We start from the raw sequence: 18,384 nt of genomic DNA, 5'->3' as shown, positions 1-18,384 counted from the left end.
AGATCACCTCCTTGACATTTGTACAGCATTAAGTAATTGATGTTAATGTGTAAAACTAATGCAATGTCATTTTGGGCTATTCCTTTGAGAAATTGTTTGTCTTCCTTTAAACATTCTGATATTTTTGTTAGAATCTTGTAATTATTCTTTAATAATGTATTACAGACATATGAATTATCCTTGGCATTCTTTCGAATATTTGTAATTATCCCTATACCTTGAGTCATATTTTTTTACCATGTGTCATATTTTCCTGGAACTAAACATCCCGGCAATTATATGTCAGCCCAATAGCATAATTTGACGCAAAGATGATAAAATCGTCAACCCACATCGTGTAGATGGTATATTGAGTTAATTGAATTTGACAAATTTCTAAATTTAAGTGATTTCTCTTCCATTTATTTATTTATTTATTTTTTTTAAAGGTATTCCTGGCATACCGAAATATAATCCTTTTACGGTTACTATTGGTATATGTAGGAAATATTGGAATCATATCTCAATTTAACCCTAAAAAAAAACACACAAGAAGAATTAGAATTTCCAAACTTATGAATTCAAATTTAGAATTATTAGAATTAGGTGAACTATGAAATTTGAAATAGAATATTTTTTGGAATTTTTTTTGCTATTAAAAAAAAATAAATTTTGTTTACTGGCATTGCAATACTTTTATGGGTCATTTTAAAAAATCCTGAAATTTTATTGTCTAAAACACCCTATCTCTGATGCCCCTAGGAGCTCAGAATGTTTGCTGGTCATGAGGGTATCATAGGGTTTTACAGCCCTAAAAGCCCCAAATAAAGTGTATATAACCCAAACTATGTAAAAATGTCTCTCTTCGACCATTCGAAATGTTCTGAGGTATGTTGACTGGTAATATATAATATCAAATAGAAGTTATTCTAGTTCCAGCCCTCTAGAGTGTAAGCTTGCGAGCCGAGCCCTCTTTACATCATGTATCAACTTTTTTTAATGCATTTACTGTAAGAAGTGCTGCATAATTTGTTGATGCTATATAAAAAAAAATATTTATAATAACAATAATTGTATTATTTATGAAAGCAAACCATCCAAAGCCTTTTTTTAAACCTGGTCGGTACATCTAACCAAGAACCTCATTCATTAAAAAAAAAAAAAGTGTTTAAATTGTGACCAACGTTGAATCTGTCAATCAATCCGTGGAATGTTCTGACAGCGATTTAAAGTTTTCAATAGGAGAAAAGTAGTTAAAATTCCCTTTTGGGTCTTAGATCAGGATTAATTACCGTACATCAATGTGACACATATCTAAGCCGATCCACAGTTCGGGGATTGCGCAGAGCACAGTAGTGGATTTACATAGCACTTAAGTTTTCTCGATGTGCCCCAGAAATCTGCAATCCATAAAGTTTCTGACGTACCGTACTAGACACATTGTGAACAGCGGAGACTTGACAATGAGTCTGACGCTACCTTTGGGACTCAAGTATCTGCTATAATGTTTGGCCACAGCTGGAAGTAGTTGATAGGAGTTTTGCTAAACCTGATGTAATGTTGTTTGAAGTTTTTCAGAGAAGAAAATTGAATTTACTGATGATAAATGATTTTAAAAAACAACCTATTTTGCATGAAATCTGATTATGAGTAGAACCCGAAAAGTGACTGGTCTCTCGATGAAAAAGATTCCGAGTTGTGATTAAAATTAGTGAAATAAAACAAGAGACAAAGCAGAAATAAAAAGGAAATTATCATCAATATTATTAATGAATATATTGTATATATACAATAATTATATAATAATTATAATAAACATATAATAAATTTATAATACTATTATATTATATATTATATATATTATATTATATATAAATTATATAATATTATTAATTTTTTTTTGTATTATTATTTTATTTTTATTATTATTATTATTATTATTGATTTTTATTACTTTCTGTTTTATTTGTACAGTTATTCACAGTTGAGGATTACTTTTTCATGGTTCCAGCGCACCCCCAATGTGCTTTTACTGGAGTTTTCAGTTTCCTCCATTAAAATATATGGAAACTTTCCAGTTTCTCTTCTTCATATCCCTCATCCGATCTTTGTATCTTTATCAAGGGGAATAGAAATCATTCATGTCCAATTTATATAAACCAAGATATGTGCATAAATTAGCGGTGATGGTGCATCTGACTATGTTAATTTGAAACTGTGCATAGGAAATTAAACCTCTCTGCAATCTACATTCGTCCATGTGAAAAGCGTTGCAATAAACCCAGAAATTACCCAGACTTCAACGAAAAATATTTTATTCTTTTAAAGGAAACATTATAATAAATTTTTTTTAAAAGATGGTTTATGGTAATAGAGCGGACCCTTCTAAACAGAAATTGCTAAGGAGTCTATTCTATTTCTTTTCCAATCCTCATTTGCTCTTGAACATAAACTGGTAAAGGTCATAACAATTTCTGGGAATAATCAATACTAGAGTTCACTTAAGCAACCCCTGCAGTAGCTCTCCTGGATTTAACAAACTTAATGTGTAAGATCCCAAGACAAATTACTCCCGGCCAAGCCATTATTAAGGTTATAGCGAGCTATGAATGGCATAATTAAATAAAATTTGTAGGAACTTCTCACTGAAGATTTCGCTTCTTAAAAGTCCAGATGCGAACCGGTTTCCAAAACATGTGATTTGCCACCAAAAACCCTATTTATCTTCTTTTCGAACAAGTCTAAATCTGTAATTTCAACAATTATGTTGCGATTATTCGTAGTAGGTAAAATATATTAACAACAAGGTCATAAGGTGGATCAGTCAACTCTATAGTGATCGGACTATATGATGATAAATGTTCTATGTTAATGTTACTGGGCAAGATGAGAAGTACTAGCAAAACAGCCCAAATTTATATGTTTATCTACAAAAAGATATGCCAAAGAATATCCATTCAGTACAAAACAACCATACTTATAAGTGATATAAAATGTATTTCAACAAATAAAAGTACCTACACCACATAGTCCTCCTTTGAAGAGCTACCGGTATACAGGTTGTCCAGTGGGTCTCATAAACGAACCCAGAAGCAGAAGTCACCAGTCTGTTGTTCTCTTTCACACAACGCGTTTCGCCCCAATGTTACGTTTGAGGCTTCCTCATGGTGTTTACACATTTTTTAATGAGTCTGGATTCAATATGTTACCTTTAAAGTACAAACATAAAAAAAGAAAATGTTCCTCCACGTCTGTGACTCAGAAACATACTGAGAAATGATTTGGCTTTCGAAAAGACCAAATTTCTCAAGCTGATTATACAGCTTAACTTGAAGTGTATTGAATTATATTTAGACGGAGTACCAAATTAAGCAAGAATAAATGGGATAACTGTTAAGGATGGCAGTTTGCAGGATTACTTTTCTAAGCTTTAATCATTTTATTGCAGATGAGGAAGAAATATATTCGGCAATTATAAAGGAAGAGGGTGCGTTATCTGCACATTTAAATAACAAGCAACAGGGTTTTTTTGGGTTTTTTTAGCGTCAACCAAGAAAAATAATGTTTTTTTCTTCCAAACTGAATGTCTTCTTTTTTTTTTTTTTTTTTTTTGCATTCTTTTACAATCCCAGCCAACGCTCATTATTTTGTAATAATTGCAGTATATTTAACATTTAAAATGATTAGACTAGCATGCGAGACTGCATGATACTTTTTAATAAAGAACTGGAAATGCATGCGTAGGTGGAAGTTACTTAGGCTGACCACACGAATTTCTGTGACCCACACTGTTCTAGAAATACGAACGAAGAACTTCTTTGTTAATAATGCAACTAGACTGTGAAAATATCTCATAGGAGAACATTCTCATAATGACAATCTCTTGGGTGGTATCATTCCCATTTTATACATATTTGAAGCTATTTTTACTATTTGGGTGTAGTATAGTAAATACAGAATTAGCTAATTATTTGGGCAAATGGGGAACCACACATTTTTTCCTTTGTGTACTGGGGCCTAAAATTGCTTTGGACATTTTATGCCTACCAGGGCTCATGTTAAGTGTTAACATGCTTTTAATAATAGACCAAGACTCAAGAGTCTACAGGGCATGTTTTCAGTGTGCTTTTTGTCCAACCCAGGCTACCTTTGATCTATACAATTTAATCATATTTTGATCATTACATACACTTTTGCTTTCTATAGGTGTTTGAGTTGTGTTCAAAAGTAGAAGAGAACAAGGAGTTGGTAGTTAAAGCTTCTGGTACCCAGAAAACAAGTCCAGCTTGGTTCCACAAGCCCAAGGGCTGGCTTGGCTCAAGCTGCCCCCAAGGCCGATTCAACCACCTGTATGCTTTACCCTTTTTAATAGATGCGTGACTGGTTGAGATGTGCTTAAGCCCAACTAGCCAAAAGCAGGGAAGAAGAAGGGGCTGGCAGTTAGAGTTTCTGGTACCCCACAGATGAGTCCAGCTATGTTCCACAAGGCCAAAGGGTTGGTTTGGCTTGACTTGTACCTAGGCTGGCTCAACCACTTCTATGCTTTACCCTTTTGAAGAGACACATGACTCCAAATGCTGGCCTATGTTTGCAATTTCTTGGGATGTATTACTGTACGTATTCTTTCCATTGGATTTGGTGTGTTATAACAGATAATTGTACAACCTTTAGAATGTTGTTATTGTTACATACCACGTATCTAGAAAATTAGAAATCAAATAATGTGTTAAAAAGTAACTTTGCAACAAATCATCTGCTCTTTGATGCAGCATTAAATCAATGTAGCAAATAAAGAGTTGTACTAAATATTTCTATTTCATTTCACAAATCATGTCAGAGTTTGAGCTGCCAGTTTTGCAATTTACATTAGCTGCCGGCAAGAGACTCTGCATGAGCTTTACCAATGCGATGCATTTGTATCCATTTTCTGGCTTTTTAATTCTATGTGGTCATTTTCTGTTGCCGTAAGGTTAGTCTGAAAATAACCTGAAAAGAGTGGAAGTGGCCCATGTTTAAAAAATAAAAAATAACTAAAACAATGAAACCAGAAACGTTACAATGGATAAAATAGGTGATGCTAATAATATGTAACTAAGCTATTTAAAGAAAATAAGGAAATCTCAAGAACCAACTTTTAAGGAAGAGCCAACCAATTATTTACCTCATCATACACCTAGCTAGCAAAATTTGCCACAAGGGTCGATGCAATGCTAACGGACATAAGATGCATTTCATTTACACCCAGTGAGAGGGAAAAGCCAGGTCATGTGACCCTATATTTCACCCAAATAAAATGTTAAACAACACACACCATATCTGTCATGTCAGACCTTTAGAAGGTGGCTTTATAGTGGAACTAAAATTAAAATACAATAAACTGTTTCCCGGTAGTGGCCCCCAAATCAGAGCAGCATAGCATGTTTGCCTACTTGCAAAGCCGTTCCTTGTATAAAATTCTCATTAGACAGTGTCAGTGCTGGACTATGGATGGCATAGCAGCCCTGGCTGCTGCCAGTCAAATGCAGCATGTGGCCATGTGTGTCCAGCCAGTGGCTGCACACTACAGTACCAAATCTGCCGCTGGATCATGCCTAGACAGTCCTGTGTAAGTGTGTATAACAGAGGACTATTCACAAGTGCTATAGGGAAAAACTGCATATCTCATGTGATATACCAGATTGCCCCATGTGGCTATAAGCGGAACTGCAGGGTTTAAACCCAATTCTTCATTGTCAGCCCTTACAATAAATGTTTTTCTGTTAGGAAATAAGACATGACTGTTACATAAATACATGTTTTAGAAAGTGGCCATCCAATTGACACTAACAAAGCATTAGGATTATTAAGTAAATGTCACTGTATATGTGTGGGTTGTTTTAACTTACTAAAAGGACTTACAATTGTCGCTTATGCAATTTGATCAAAATAATGTTCCGCATGAACTTTTACTCAGTCTTTTAAGAATTTTCTTATATTACATTGTAGCATTAACAGCAAACTGTGTAAAATGTTTAATGTGTTGTGAATCCACGGAGGCCATTATAGATTATATAATCTTATAAAAACAACAATATGTATTTTGAGAAATCGGCAAAATGTGCTTTTTAGTGGTTTAAATGCAACTAATGCACTGCTTTCTAAAATCCTAAGTACTAGGGGTTGAAAACAATCTTCTTTGTTTTATCTGAGTGCTGTATGATTCCTTTTACAACATCTTTTAATGTTATGTAATGCGCAGATGGGCAACTAAAAGTATATAAAAAAACAGCTTTAGAGAACACGGCTAATGCAAATGCATATAGACAGTTTATGTATGATAAGCCAATCCATACTTCAAATTTATGGTTGATGAATAGAATAAGCGTATGCTTGTAAAACCCTGTCCCTTAATGTTTAAATAATGTTCTTTATTAAAAAACAACATTGAAATCCCATGTATTTAGTTCATGCTATATTTATCTTTTAAAATAGCATTCCAACTCTATTTACATGCCAATTGCATATTTCAGACCATTTTGCATGTAAATGAATGCATTTTACCGCATGCAAATCGGAGAGAGGATTCTGTAGTTATTGAAGTTAGAAAATAAGACATCTGTCGGAATTAACTCCTCCCCTTTCTGCCTCTGCTGAAAGCAGGAAGCATACCTCAATATGCTCCCTGCACATGCTCAGTAGGACCCCCATACTAGTCAAAGTGAGCTAAGCTCCCGTTGAAAATGAGAAGAGTAGCAGCAGCCAATCACTTGTGTCCTATCTGACATCTTCATAGCATACATGTGATTTGCATGCAGTAAAATGCTTTACAGTCCATGCGAAACAGACTCCAAAGTGCATTAAAAATTCATTTCCATTTTGAAAACTAGGCTGTTCCTTTAAAAAATAAATTACATTTTTGAGGACTAGCATTTTATTTTTATGTTAGTGTTTTTCATTGTTCGAAATATTTCATTGGGAATAGGGGTGAAGCGAGACTTAACACAATTGACTCAGACAAAATATCTGCCAGTTCATTCTGTATTTTTTTTGGCAAAAAGTGTCACCGGCATTGCAAACGGATGAGAAGGCAGGGGTCACAAATGAAAAGTGTTAGCATCTCAATGATGAATGCTGTCTCTGTATTGGCTGCGATATAATTTTCTTCTTGACATGACATAATATAGTTGGGGGAAAAAATTGGTACAGCTTCTTTTGTACAATCGATAGTGTTCTACAGCATTAGAATGCAATTATCGCAAAATAGCTTTTATACAGACATGGATAACATTGTATCACTTACGTCAGTCTTTTTTTTAGGACGCAACTGAGTTTTCAATCATACTAAACATTTGCAATTCATTTGCACGCGATTGTTTTGTAATTTAATGTAATCATTTTAATTTACTTCAACAGAAAACTTTTTTTCACGGACTATGGTAATGTTGCTAAAGTCGAGAGATGTGACTTGGATGGAATGAATAGGACGAGGATCATTCTTTCTAAAATTGAGCAGCCTACAGCCCTCACTCTGGATTTAGTTAACAAACTGGTTTACTGGGCCGATGTGTATTTGGACTACATTGAAGTAGCTGATTATGAAGGAAGAAACAGACACACTATAATACACGGGAAAGAGGTAAGTGAATAAACGTTATTATTCAATATAACACAGTATGATGTCAAGCATGACTGTTCTCCGGCAACCCAAGCCGTCCATATAGAAAGCTCATTCATTTAGTGTCTGACCGCCATTGCCTTCACACCAGTGAAGAGGTGTCCTTCTTGTGATAAAATATGGAAGAGGAAGGAGGTCCAAGTGTTTCTCTGTGGAGTATTGAGAAACAATGTATTTATTTAAAGAGACATGAAGAACTGGGGTTTATCAATTTCAGGGCCAAGTCCTGTACTCAGCTCGGTAGTATTGGGGTATATCGAGACATGTTGGAAGAGGGCCTTTCTAATATAAAAATGGGTTTGCTCAAATGGACTCAATGTCATATGAAAACATTGAATCCACAAAGCCTCTTCTAAGGAAATAATAACATTGAGCTATACATTGTGTAAGGTAAAGGTGTAGCTTTCTAAAAATAAGTAAGAAGGGGAAGAGTCAATAATTTAACACACTAATAAGAGGTGCCAAGGGTAACTCTTACTGGAAAAAGTAAGTGGGGCTAAATTCCACTCCTCTGACCAGGGCGGATATAGGACATTTCATGCAGTTATCCGCTGATCCCTTTTCAACACTGAAGATCCCAATGGGACTTCTTCACATTTCTGACTATGTAAAAAAAAGTAGTAATTCCCATTATATCACCTCACTGGCCACATAATTGTAATTAAATAGCTGGTGTTTGTATGTGATTCAAGTCAGTAATATGAGAATACCTGGAAACAGTGAAAAAAAGAGACAATATCAACACAAATTTCTATCACTGATATAATTGGAAAGGTGGAAATAGAGTGTTACGTGTAAAAATAGAATAGAAAATAAATATGTAAATAATCTAATAAGAAGACGATCTAATTATTTCTTATAAAATAAAAATGATAACACCAATATTCCTGCGCACACATACTCCAAACGAGGGCTTTGGGGCTTCTCTTCAACAGGGAAAATATAATCATCCTGAAATCTCTGTGTGATTTTCTTAACCCGAGGGATGGCCGTGAAATTAAAAACCTATTACCATCGTTTCCAAGAGCAGAATCAAGGAGCCTGCCAGTGATGCTCTGCTCACAAACAAGTGGAAGTAATTAGCATCTGTTTTATATGGGCACAACCATTACATTACTCGCTCCTTAGATATTTATGAGGATACTGTTGTGTAAATACTGACAAGGGCTTGTTGTTGTCAAAAGAAGCTCAACTAATCTCATTAAATGAAGAAAAAAAAATGTCTTATTTGTTTTGTAAAGCAATTTGTTAAGCATTTGATGCCCTCATGGTCCTCCCACATGACCGGAGAAAGAGGGGGAAATAATTATTTCTTATTACTACTGTTGTTCTTACTATGTATATATATGTATATATGTGTATATGTATATATGTGTATATATATATATATGTATGTGTATATATATATATATATGTATATATATATATGTCTATATATATATATATATATATATATGTATATATATATATGTATGTATGTATGTATGTAGTATTTTATTTATTTATTTTTTCTTCAAATGTTCACATGTAAGAGAAATATATTCAACTACCATATATAGCTTTTTCAAGTACTTTATTTAATAAAATAATAGAAATAATAATAATAATAATAAATAATAATAATAATAATAATAATAAAACAAGTATGGTTTATATAAATAGATTCCTTTAAGTTTTGGGTTCTTTTTAGTAGAGGAACAGCAAAGTAAAACATAATATTTTGTTTGGTCTTTTAGGATGAGCCAATGGTTTAATTTACCATAATTTAACATCTCGCTCTCAAATATATAATAATCTTTTAGATATGAGAAGTAATAGCCTTTCTTGGTGTAGCTACATTCATGTGAGGTCATTCCAATCTGGAACATTAGAAGGTGCTTTTTTTTATCCAGAAAATTGTAAAAAAAAAAAATATGGCAAAATAGTTTCACTTTTTTAATCACTCATCATTAAAATTTCCTTGGATGAGTAGTCTTTGAATCCACTGCTTTGCTATTTTATACTTAATTCCAATTTCAAAATGTTTTTCTTTCTTGGTAGAGTTAACTGGGTTTCCACCTCAGGTGCTTTGTCAGGTTTTAGAGTTTTTGTATATTTAGCAATTTTTTTTTGTCAGAATGGCATTCAATAAATCAAAATATGGGAAATTTCCCAAACAGTTTTTTTCCGATTTATTCTTTTTATTTATTTATTTACGCACATGGGAAATGTACCATTTCATGAAATTTACTACATTGTAACTTTATAGTGCTGTGTAGTAAATGTTCAACTAAACTGTAATTAGGAAATAAAATATTATTGGAAGAAACATTAGAATTAGAATTTTGCAAGGTAAACATACAAAAAAAATCTGATTTTATGAGTTTACCTGGTTTTGTGCTAAATTTGCCATTTTTTGCTTTTTTACATCTAGGTCACTCAAGTGTACAGATTATCATTATTTGAAAACTACTTATATGCAATCAATTTGGACAGTGCCAGTATCTTAAAAATTAATAGGTTCAATAGCACTGATATCCAGTCACTGCTAACGCTAGAAAACGCACGTGGTCTCCATGTTTATCACAAAAGAACTCAACCAACAGGTAAGCAAAGTCACGTGACGGAAAACGAATGTTGTCATGTTTGTCTGAAAAGATGCGTCTTCGGACGTTTGTGATAGACTTCGACGGGCCAAAATATTTATAGAATAAGTTACACTCATACAAGGTCAATATCTTGATGATCTGAATATAGTGGACAAACCGGAAGGTATAACACATTCTAAAGAATTTTGACCATGGAGGACACAAAACCTTCGCATTCCGTGGTTGACTCATTTAAGTAGCCCCATAATTCAGGCTTTAAATCGAAATATTTCCAAATATGTGCCACTCTTATGCTGTAGATCAGAAGCTGCTTCATGGAAGAAACCTCACGAAGGAAAATAAATGTAACCGAGTGTAATGTAGCATGTTTAATTCATGAACAACAATTAAAAGCAATCTTAAGTAAAAATAAGATCAACGTTGTTGTCTGAGGCATTACCATGCTTAAGTAAATAATGTTTATATTAAAAGCAATTTGAACATAATGTTTTCCCAATGATTTGTTGCAGTCAGAAGCCATGCGTGTGAAATAAACCCAGATGGGATGCCAGGGGGGTGTTTGCACATCTGTCTGCTGGGCTCCAGCTACAAAACACGGACTTGTCGCTGCAAGACTGGCTTCAGCTTGGCAAATGATGGACGGTCATGCAAAAGTATGTGGGACAATTAAATCTTTCTGTGTCTGCTAGCATCATATAGAAAGGCAGTGCTTTCATAACCCACTTGTCTATCTTATGGTTAATATAGTAGATCTGAATTTTGATTATGTATATCATTTATTGATCAGGGCTCAATGTTCTGAATTGTAAATTGCTGAAGTACATATATCATCAACACTGCAAATACCATGGGTGATGATATAAACTATGTTATAATTATTACTATTCATGGCCAGGCTAGTCAACATGTAAGCAGCCAAGGGTATTTATCTGGTAATAAACTCTGGGCATGATTGAATTTCTTCTGGAGTAGATTGTTGGCTGAGAGCAAAACATAGATCGCAACGGCATGATAAAGAGCTGGAGCTGAACCAGCTAAAATGCTTCACGTTCTTCAGTTTTTGAGGATGAGCCAAGGCAAAGGTAGACGTCGGGGGTGGGCTGGCCGAGCCTAGGGAGAGCTGACCCAGACTCTCAAACGAAGAATCTCAACTGGCTCAGTTGTCGTTCATGTTCTACTCTTCCTGATGAACCAGGCCAAGTTAATTATAAGGCTCAGGGCCTTGAAACGGCCCCCTGATGATGTAGGTGCGGCCAATGGCTGAATACAAGCAGCCACATGCCACGCTTTTATGCTCACGTAGCGTGTTGCCAGGCATATCTGGATCAGATTGCCGGTCTGGGGCTGGTCTGGCTTAAACTTTATTCACTAAAGCAACTTCAGCTCATCCAAATCTCTACTTATCAGAAAATTGGAAAAAACCTTTAGTTTACATGGCGAGTTTTCCAAATATAATACTAATTGGCAAGAATTCCCCATGTTTTATCTCATTTTGACTCTAAATTGTTTTATCATTACTATTACAATTGCTTTATATGTAAGTTTCTTCTTAGGCATAGACATAAAATATTTAAAAAAATCTTTGGAAAAACAGACTGCTATGCAAATGTCTAATTATTCGTATAAATAGCATAATCATCTATCCATGTTTAACCCCTTAACGACAATTGCCGGTCCTGGCACGACACGGAAAAGCATGTGCTTTACGACAATTGACGTGCCAGGACCGGCACGTCTTTAAACGGGTGCAGAAAGCGATCTACTTTCGCTTTCTGCACCCAAAAAGCGTTGCTGAATGCCTCGACATCGAGGCATTCAGCAACGCCGCGATCGGCACGAAGGGGCCATCTCTGGCCCCTCCACGGGGCGTCAACATCCGCCATACTTTGTATGGCGGCGGACGCCCGTTTTAAAAGCGTTTAGGAGGCGATCAACGATCGCCTCCTAAACTTAAATGGTGTCGCTGGAATGCCTCGATCAGGAGGCATCCAGCGACACCAAACACTTACCTTTCGGTGGGCTGTGACCGCTCCGGAGAGCGGTCACAGCCGCAGCTGCCGGTGATCTTCGCCATCAAGGAAGATGGCCGCCGCCCTGCAAGAGAAACAAGCAAGTTTTAAAAGCTCGCTAGACGGTCTCCAGACCATCTAGAGAACTCTGGCTCCACTTGCAGGTTGAATACAGGTACTGCATTCACCATGCAAGTCAATGGAGCCCAGCTTTCTAATCACATTGTGATTAGTAAAAAAAAATTAAAAAATAAAATTAATAATTAGAAAAAAATAGTAAAAAAACAGTAAAATGTAAAAATCATTTCCCACTGATGTCACTATCAGGGGAACCTCCAAGTTGAAAAAAAAATGTTTAAAAATTTTTTTTAAAAAAGGCAACAAAATATAAAATATATATATAAAAAATATATTTTTGTGAGCAAGTCCTAAAATTAGCATATTAGCTTAAAACAATTCTCGCATGGAAAGAGTTAAAATACTGGCATATTAAATGCCCGTGGGGTGTCTACTTTTAAAAAAGGTATGATTTGATGGGGTAAATTGAATTGGCCAGGTTCAACAAGGTCCCAATTAACACCGGGGGAAGGATGGCCACACATCTAATTTCCAATTAGAAAAATGCACACGTACCAAATGTGGCCTTTTAGTTCCCCCAAAAAATGACAAATTCATGCATGTGGGGTATCACTGTACTCAGGAGATGTTGCTGAACACATATTGGGGTGTCGTGTGACAGCGGCATATACCAGGAGCTGTAAATTCATACATAAAGTAGGTGTGTGTGGGAAAAATACACACACAAAAATACTACTGCAAACTTTGAAACAATGCTGGAGGTAAAATGTGTGCATGCAAAGAGTTAAAATACCAGCATTTAAAATACCCTGGGGTGTCTAGTTTTCAAAAATATATGGTTTTGTTGGGCACACTGAAATGGCCCGGCTCAAAGATGTACCAAATAGGGCATGGGCAGTGGATCCCCAAATGCCAAAGTTCAACATTGAAAAATGCGCATGCCCCAAATGTGGCCCTTTTGCCCCCAAACAGCCAGGCAAAATCATTCATGTGGGGTATCACTGCGCTCAGGAGATGTTGCTGAACACATATTGGGGTGTTTTGTGATAGTGACATAAACGAGAACATTTTAATTCATACCTGAAGTAAAATGTGTGTGGCAAAACAAATGCAAAAAAATGACTACCACAAAGTTTGACAAAGACTGGTGGTAGATATGGTGCATGGAAAGAGTTAAAATACTAGCATTTGAAATACCCTGGGGTGTCTAGTTTTCAAAAATATATGACTTGATGGGGTAAATTGCATTGGCCGGGTTCAAAGATACCCGAAATGGCACATGGGGGGAAGAATTACCAGATTTGGAAAAAATGGCTTTGAAATAGCAAAACGCTACCTGTACTTATTGCCCCATAATGGGTAGAAAAAAGCAAAAAAACATAAAAACATTGGGTATTTCTAAACTCAGGACAAATAGTAGAATCTATTTAGCAGGTTTTTTCATTACCTTTTATAGATGAGTAAAAGATTTTTCAACTAAAAGTTAGAAACAGTCATTTTTTTCTAAGTTTTTCACCATATTTTATACTTTTTTTAGTAGTAAATAATAAGATACAATCAAAACAATGTCATCTAAAGAAAGCCCTTCTTGTCCTGAAAAAAACAATATCTAATGTGTGTGGGTTCAGTAAATGGGAAAGAAGAAAATTACAGCTAAACACGAGCAGCGCAGAAATGTTAAAAAGGCCATTGTCACGAAGGGTACAAAAAGTAAAATCAGCCTTTGTCACGAAGGGGTTAAGAGACATTTCTTGTTTGTTTATTACACGAAATGCAGACTCGGAATGAATGGCATATTTAATCACAAATGACAGCAAAGCTGAAATGTAATGAGTTGGTAAATTAAATGCCTTGAAAATAATACTATGCATTTTATAGAAAGTTATCATATAAGATATGTCATGTTTTAGCAAGTGGACATTTAGGGAGGGGAAAAAAATGATAAAAGATGACCATAAAAGTTTTTTTGGTTTTAATCAAGTTATTACAATTAACCAACCTTATTGTCCTAGAAGCATTCCGATTGGCTTCAACAATTAATTTAGAATTATTAAGAATTATTGTTAGATTTAATGGTAAAGCCATTTTATAACATTGATTGTACAACATACTGATCTAATATAATTTTTATATTTTCTGGGTTTGCATTTTTCTTTTCTTTTTCTTTCAACAGAACCAAAGAGCGAGTTATTTTTGTTTTATGGAAAAGGGAGGCCGGGAATTATCAGAGGGATGGATTTAAACAGCAAAATATCTGATGAATACATGCTTCCCATTGAAAACCTAGTAAATCCAAGAGCTCTGGATTTCCACGCCGAGTCCAACTACCTTTACTTTGCCGATACCACCAGCTTTCTTATTGGGAGGCAGAAAATTGATGGAACTGGGAGAGAAACTATCCTAAAAGATGGTATGTAGTGCTAACTACTGTATTATGAGTTTATTTATTATTTATGAGTTTAGATCACTCTTCAAACTGTACAGTTTAGGTTGATACCTAGAGAGTAGATGTAGTTGAGGCTCATCCACATTGCATTGAGGGTTTCAGATGGTCCAGGTTGGAGACATGATTGTCCACCTACTGAGGTAATGAAAAAGTTACTATAAGAAATGTTTTAATGTTAAGTAATGGTGCCATCATGTTGGAGGAGACCTATTTGATCCATCAAAGTTTGTTCAATTTAGGTAGCACTATTACCATCGTGAAGTGAAACACATTTTGATTTTGTGAAGCAGAATTGAAAAGCCCAATCCTTAATATGTCCCTATTCATAGTGATTGTGATACCTTGAATAAGACCTGTTTTATGGAACCGCATGTACTGTATGACTGTCAAAGAGAAACTCAAACCATTATATGCTCGGTATGAGGGTCTAACAAGATTTCAACGGGAGCTCCTCTTCTGTCAAGCATCTTGTAGGTTAAATTCATCCATATAAAATAAATTACAAAGTACTTTCCTATACATTCATTGTTCAGGAGGGTAAAATGAGCCAAATGAACAAAAGGTAAGAGAGCAAAGAGAAAAAAGGGCAATGAAAAGCAGAACGATGAGCTAGGTCTGACAGCAAATATACTAAATGTTCAGGACATAAACTTGGCAAACCAGTTAAAAAAAAATTAAAAAGCTGCAATTATTTTTTCTGTGCGGTTTGAACTATTACGCATGAAATCTGGAGAGCTTCTTAGCAGACTGTCATGAATTAGTGGAAGCTAATTTGAAGACCACTCAAACACACAAACATTAGTGTAAGAGCTGAATCGCCCTGGCATTGTACAATCAAGAATATCCTCTGCTGGAAACTGAAATCTCAATTGTCTCATGGCATAAACTTCATTTTTAATACTGAGCTAATAATGACATGAATTAAAATTATATAAAATTGAGATTGTTAACAGTCATATGAAAAATATTTAATGTTTTAATGTGTTAACAATTTAAAATAATTTTAGATAATGACATTATTTTTTTAATCAAATCCAAATAAGCGTCATATATTAAGACAAGCATTTATAAAATGACAAAGAAAAAAAAATACAATATAAAAACCTTTCCTCTTCACGTATTATTTTTTTAGAATTGGGTTCTGTTCAGTTTTTCGCATATTAGGACAGGAAAGAACTAACAGAAGAAAATAATTTTATTTGGTCAAACTTTTTTCAGCTATACTTTTATATAGAAGGACTTGTTTAAAATTCAGTGAAAGATACCTACTACTAGTACCATTATATATTTTGCTTAAGACTGGGAAGACGGAGGTCTAATATGTAACATAATTAAGTTGTTTAATATGTCTTATCATCCTTTTTTCTTGCTTTATAGCCTCTTAAATGTAGGTTTAATGTTTATTTTATATATATATATATATATATATATATATATATATATATATATATATATATATAATATAGACAATCTAGACTGTCTAATCACAAAATTATTCTACTGATGTCCTCAATCTACTTTGAATGGTCACTTCTACAACTGCTTTGGGAGTCCACCAGATTCTACAAATCCCTAGATTTTAAATTATTACCAACATTCAGTGGATGCCTCGAGAACTGATGTCTAAAAAACCCATCTAAAAGTTAATCTGTGTTTTGGAGATACAACCTTGAGATTGACATTTTGTATCATGGTTATTGTTTTTTTCCTATAAGCGGATACAAGTTGTTTTGTTTACAAGAAATAACTTACCTTTTTATATATATATATATATATATATATAGTTTAGATTTCCATCATTTCTAATAATAGTTTAAGGAAGATTTGTTTTTTAAGAAAAGAAGGATGACAAAGAATTCCTCTTCTCAGCATGCCTCTCGTGGTCATTTTGACAGACATGAAGAGCATGTCAAGAGCGTGTGGTCTAATTCATCTGACAACCATACAGATTACAAACATCACCAACAGATGCTTCAGCAATATTTTCCTCCAGACCAACACAGTAAACTTTAAATACTTTTGTGATTGGATTACATTGGATCTGTTATTATGGCCGACTCTCTTGGAAACTGTAACTTTTGCTCTTGGGACTAAAGTATGTTACATTGTGGAAGTATTTTACTCTGCCCTTTTCCTGGCAAGATTTTTTTTCTAATGATGTTCTCCATCTTTAAGCAGTAATAATGTATATTATTGGAAGATTTTGGGCTAACATTCTCTATATTTAAATGGGCCATAGAAATAGATGCCCATTGTTGAATTCCCTTTGGACTATCCTTGGATATGGACACAGTATTAAATTTGCTGGATTCTGTTGACATCTACTTCTTCTTTTGTGCCGATAGATACCAACCTAGAAAAAGTTAATTAGATGTTTGGCGGTTTAGATCTTGCTAGAATGTAACTAGCACATTAATAATTGAATATTTATGAAGGTTCCTTAGTATGGTTGAAAGGTATATTTTATCTGTTAAGTTTAGATTATTTTAGGGACGCTGATCTTAGTTAAGATAAAGAAGTTATAAGCATGCGTACAACATGTCTTAATGTTATGATACTATGATATTCAATGTATTTGGCAGCACTTGAGAAATAGTTAGAAAGTATAGCAACAGATCAATTCAAAGATTGGTAAGGAGCCTTAAAGAAATAACTGTGTAAATATCATTGGTTGAAAAGGTTTAGGAACGTATGTATACTGATTATTACATTTCATTGGTAGAATGTGAGAAAACAATTAGGCAAAATACTATTTTAGATGATTTTCCACAAAGGACTTGGTGATATTGTCAGCCAAATCTCATTAAGAGGCTAATTATATGAATAGCCATACTCCAAAGTAATTAATTTGCATATCTGATTAGGTTGATGTCTATGGGGGAATGTAGCTACTAAGTTAAATTCATTTCTTTTTGTTAGCGGACATACTTTGTTTTTTTTTGTATTTTTTTAATGCTATATAACCTTTCCCTCATCTCTTTCTTGTCATAAGATTTATTTAAGGGAAGGTCTGGATTTCTGGAGACAATGACAAAAAAATAGAGATATTGTGGATACCAGAGAACTTTAAATAAGAGAATAGCTTGGTGATGAGTGTCAGTCCCAAAATATATATATATTTATTAAGGTTCCATAGCATTGATGTTTTTTTCTTAAGGTCTTAAACTCTCATTCTTGGCTTGTTTCATTCCAAACACCACGTGCACGCCTGTTCCCTCTTCTAATCTGTTTGCAAATATGTAACAAATAAGTCCCTTTTTGCATAAGAAATTTAAAATATGACCTTTGGCTGTAAAATAACATACAAGAATGGTAGAACAAGCTCTGATTTATTTTGGGGAATTTCCATTAACCTCCAGAAATACTTTAAAAAACAAACAAAAAAAAAACTCTCTAGGTTAGTGTGCTATGAAAGTTTCTCATACACACTAAACCACAAAGAAAAGGAAAAAAAAAAGTTACCTTTAAATTATTAATTATGCTCCTTCAAAATGACTTGATATATTGAAAACCTGATTTTGCCAATTTACTTTGGTTGCTAGGCACTATGTCGTCCGTCTTTGTCCATTGAGTACAATAACATCATATCTTTTTTTTCTATAATAATTGGCAATCCATCGTTTCTGCCGG

General features: G+C 34.3%; 1 protein-coding gene across 1 annotated transcript in view; it reads left to right on the top strand.

The window, feature by feature from the left end:
* Positions 1-18,384, top strand: part of LOC149285175 (low-density lipoprotein receptor-related protein 1B-like) — a 366,729-nt gene that overhangs the window by 151,026 nt on the left and 197,319 nt on the right. The window contains exons 8-11 of the mRNA XM_089495720.1: positions 7,372-7,594; positions 10,047-10,218; positions 10,731-10,874; positions 14,482-14,718. Of these exons, the coding sequence (XP_089351846.1) occupies positions 7,372-7,594; positions 10,047-10,218; positions 10,731-10,874; positions 14,482-14,718 (776 nt within the window). The remainder of the gene's footprint in view (positions 1-7,371; positions 7,595-10,046; positions 10,219-10,730; positions 10,875-14,481; positions 14,719-18,384) is intronic.

This window comes from Sceloporus occidentalis, unplaced genomic scaffold (genome assembly GCF_023333645.1).
Source record: "Sceloporus occidentalis isolate IW3139 unplaced genomic scaffold, rSceOcc1.0.p SCAF_83, whole genome shotgun sequence".
NCBI classification, from domain to species: Eukaryota; Metazoa; Chordata; class Lepidosauria; order Squamata; family Phrynosomatidae; genus Sceloporus; species Sceloporus occidentalis.
Note: the sequence above shows the minus strand (reverse complement) of the source record. Positions and strands in the feature narration are given on the sequence as shown.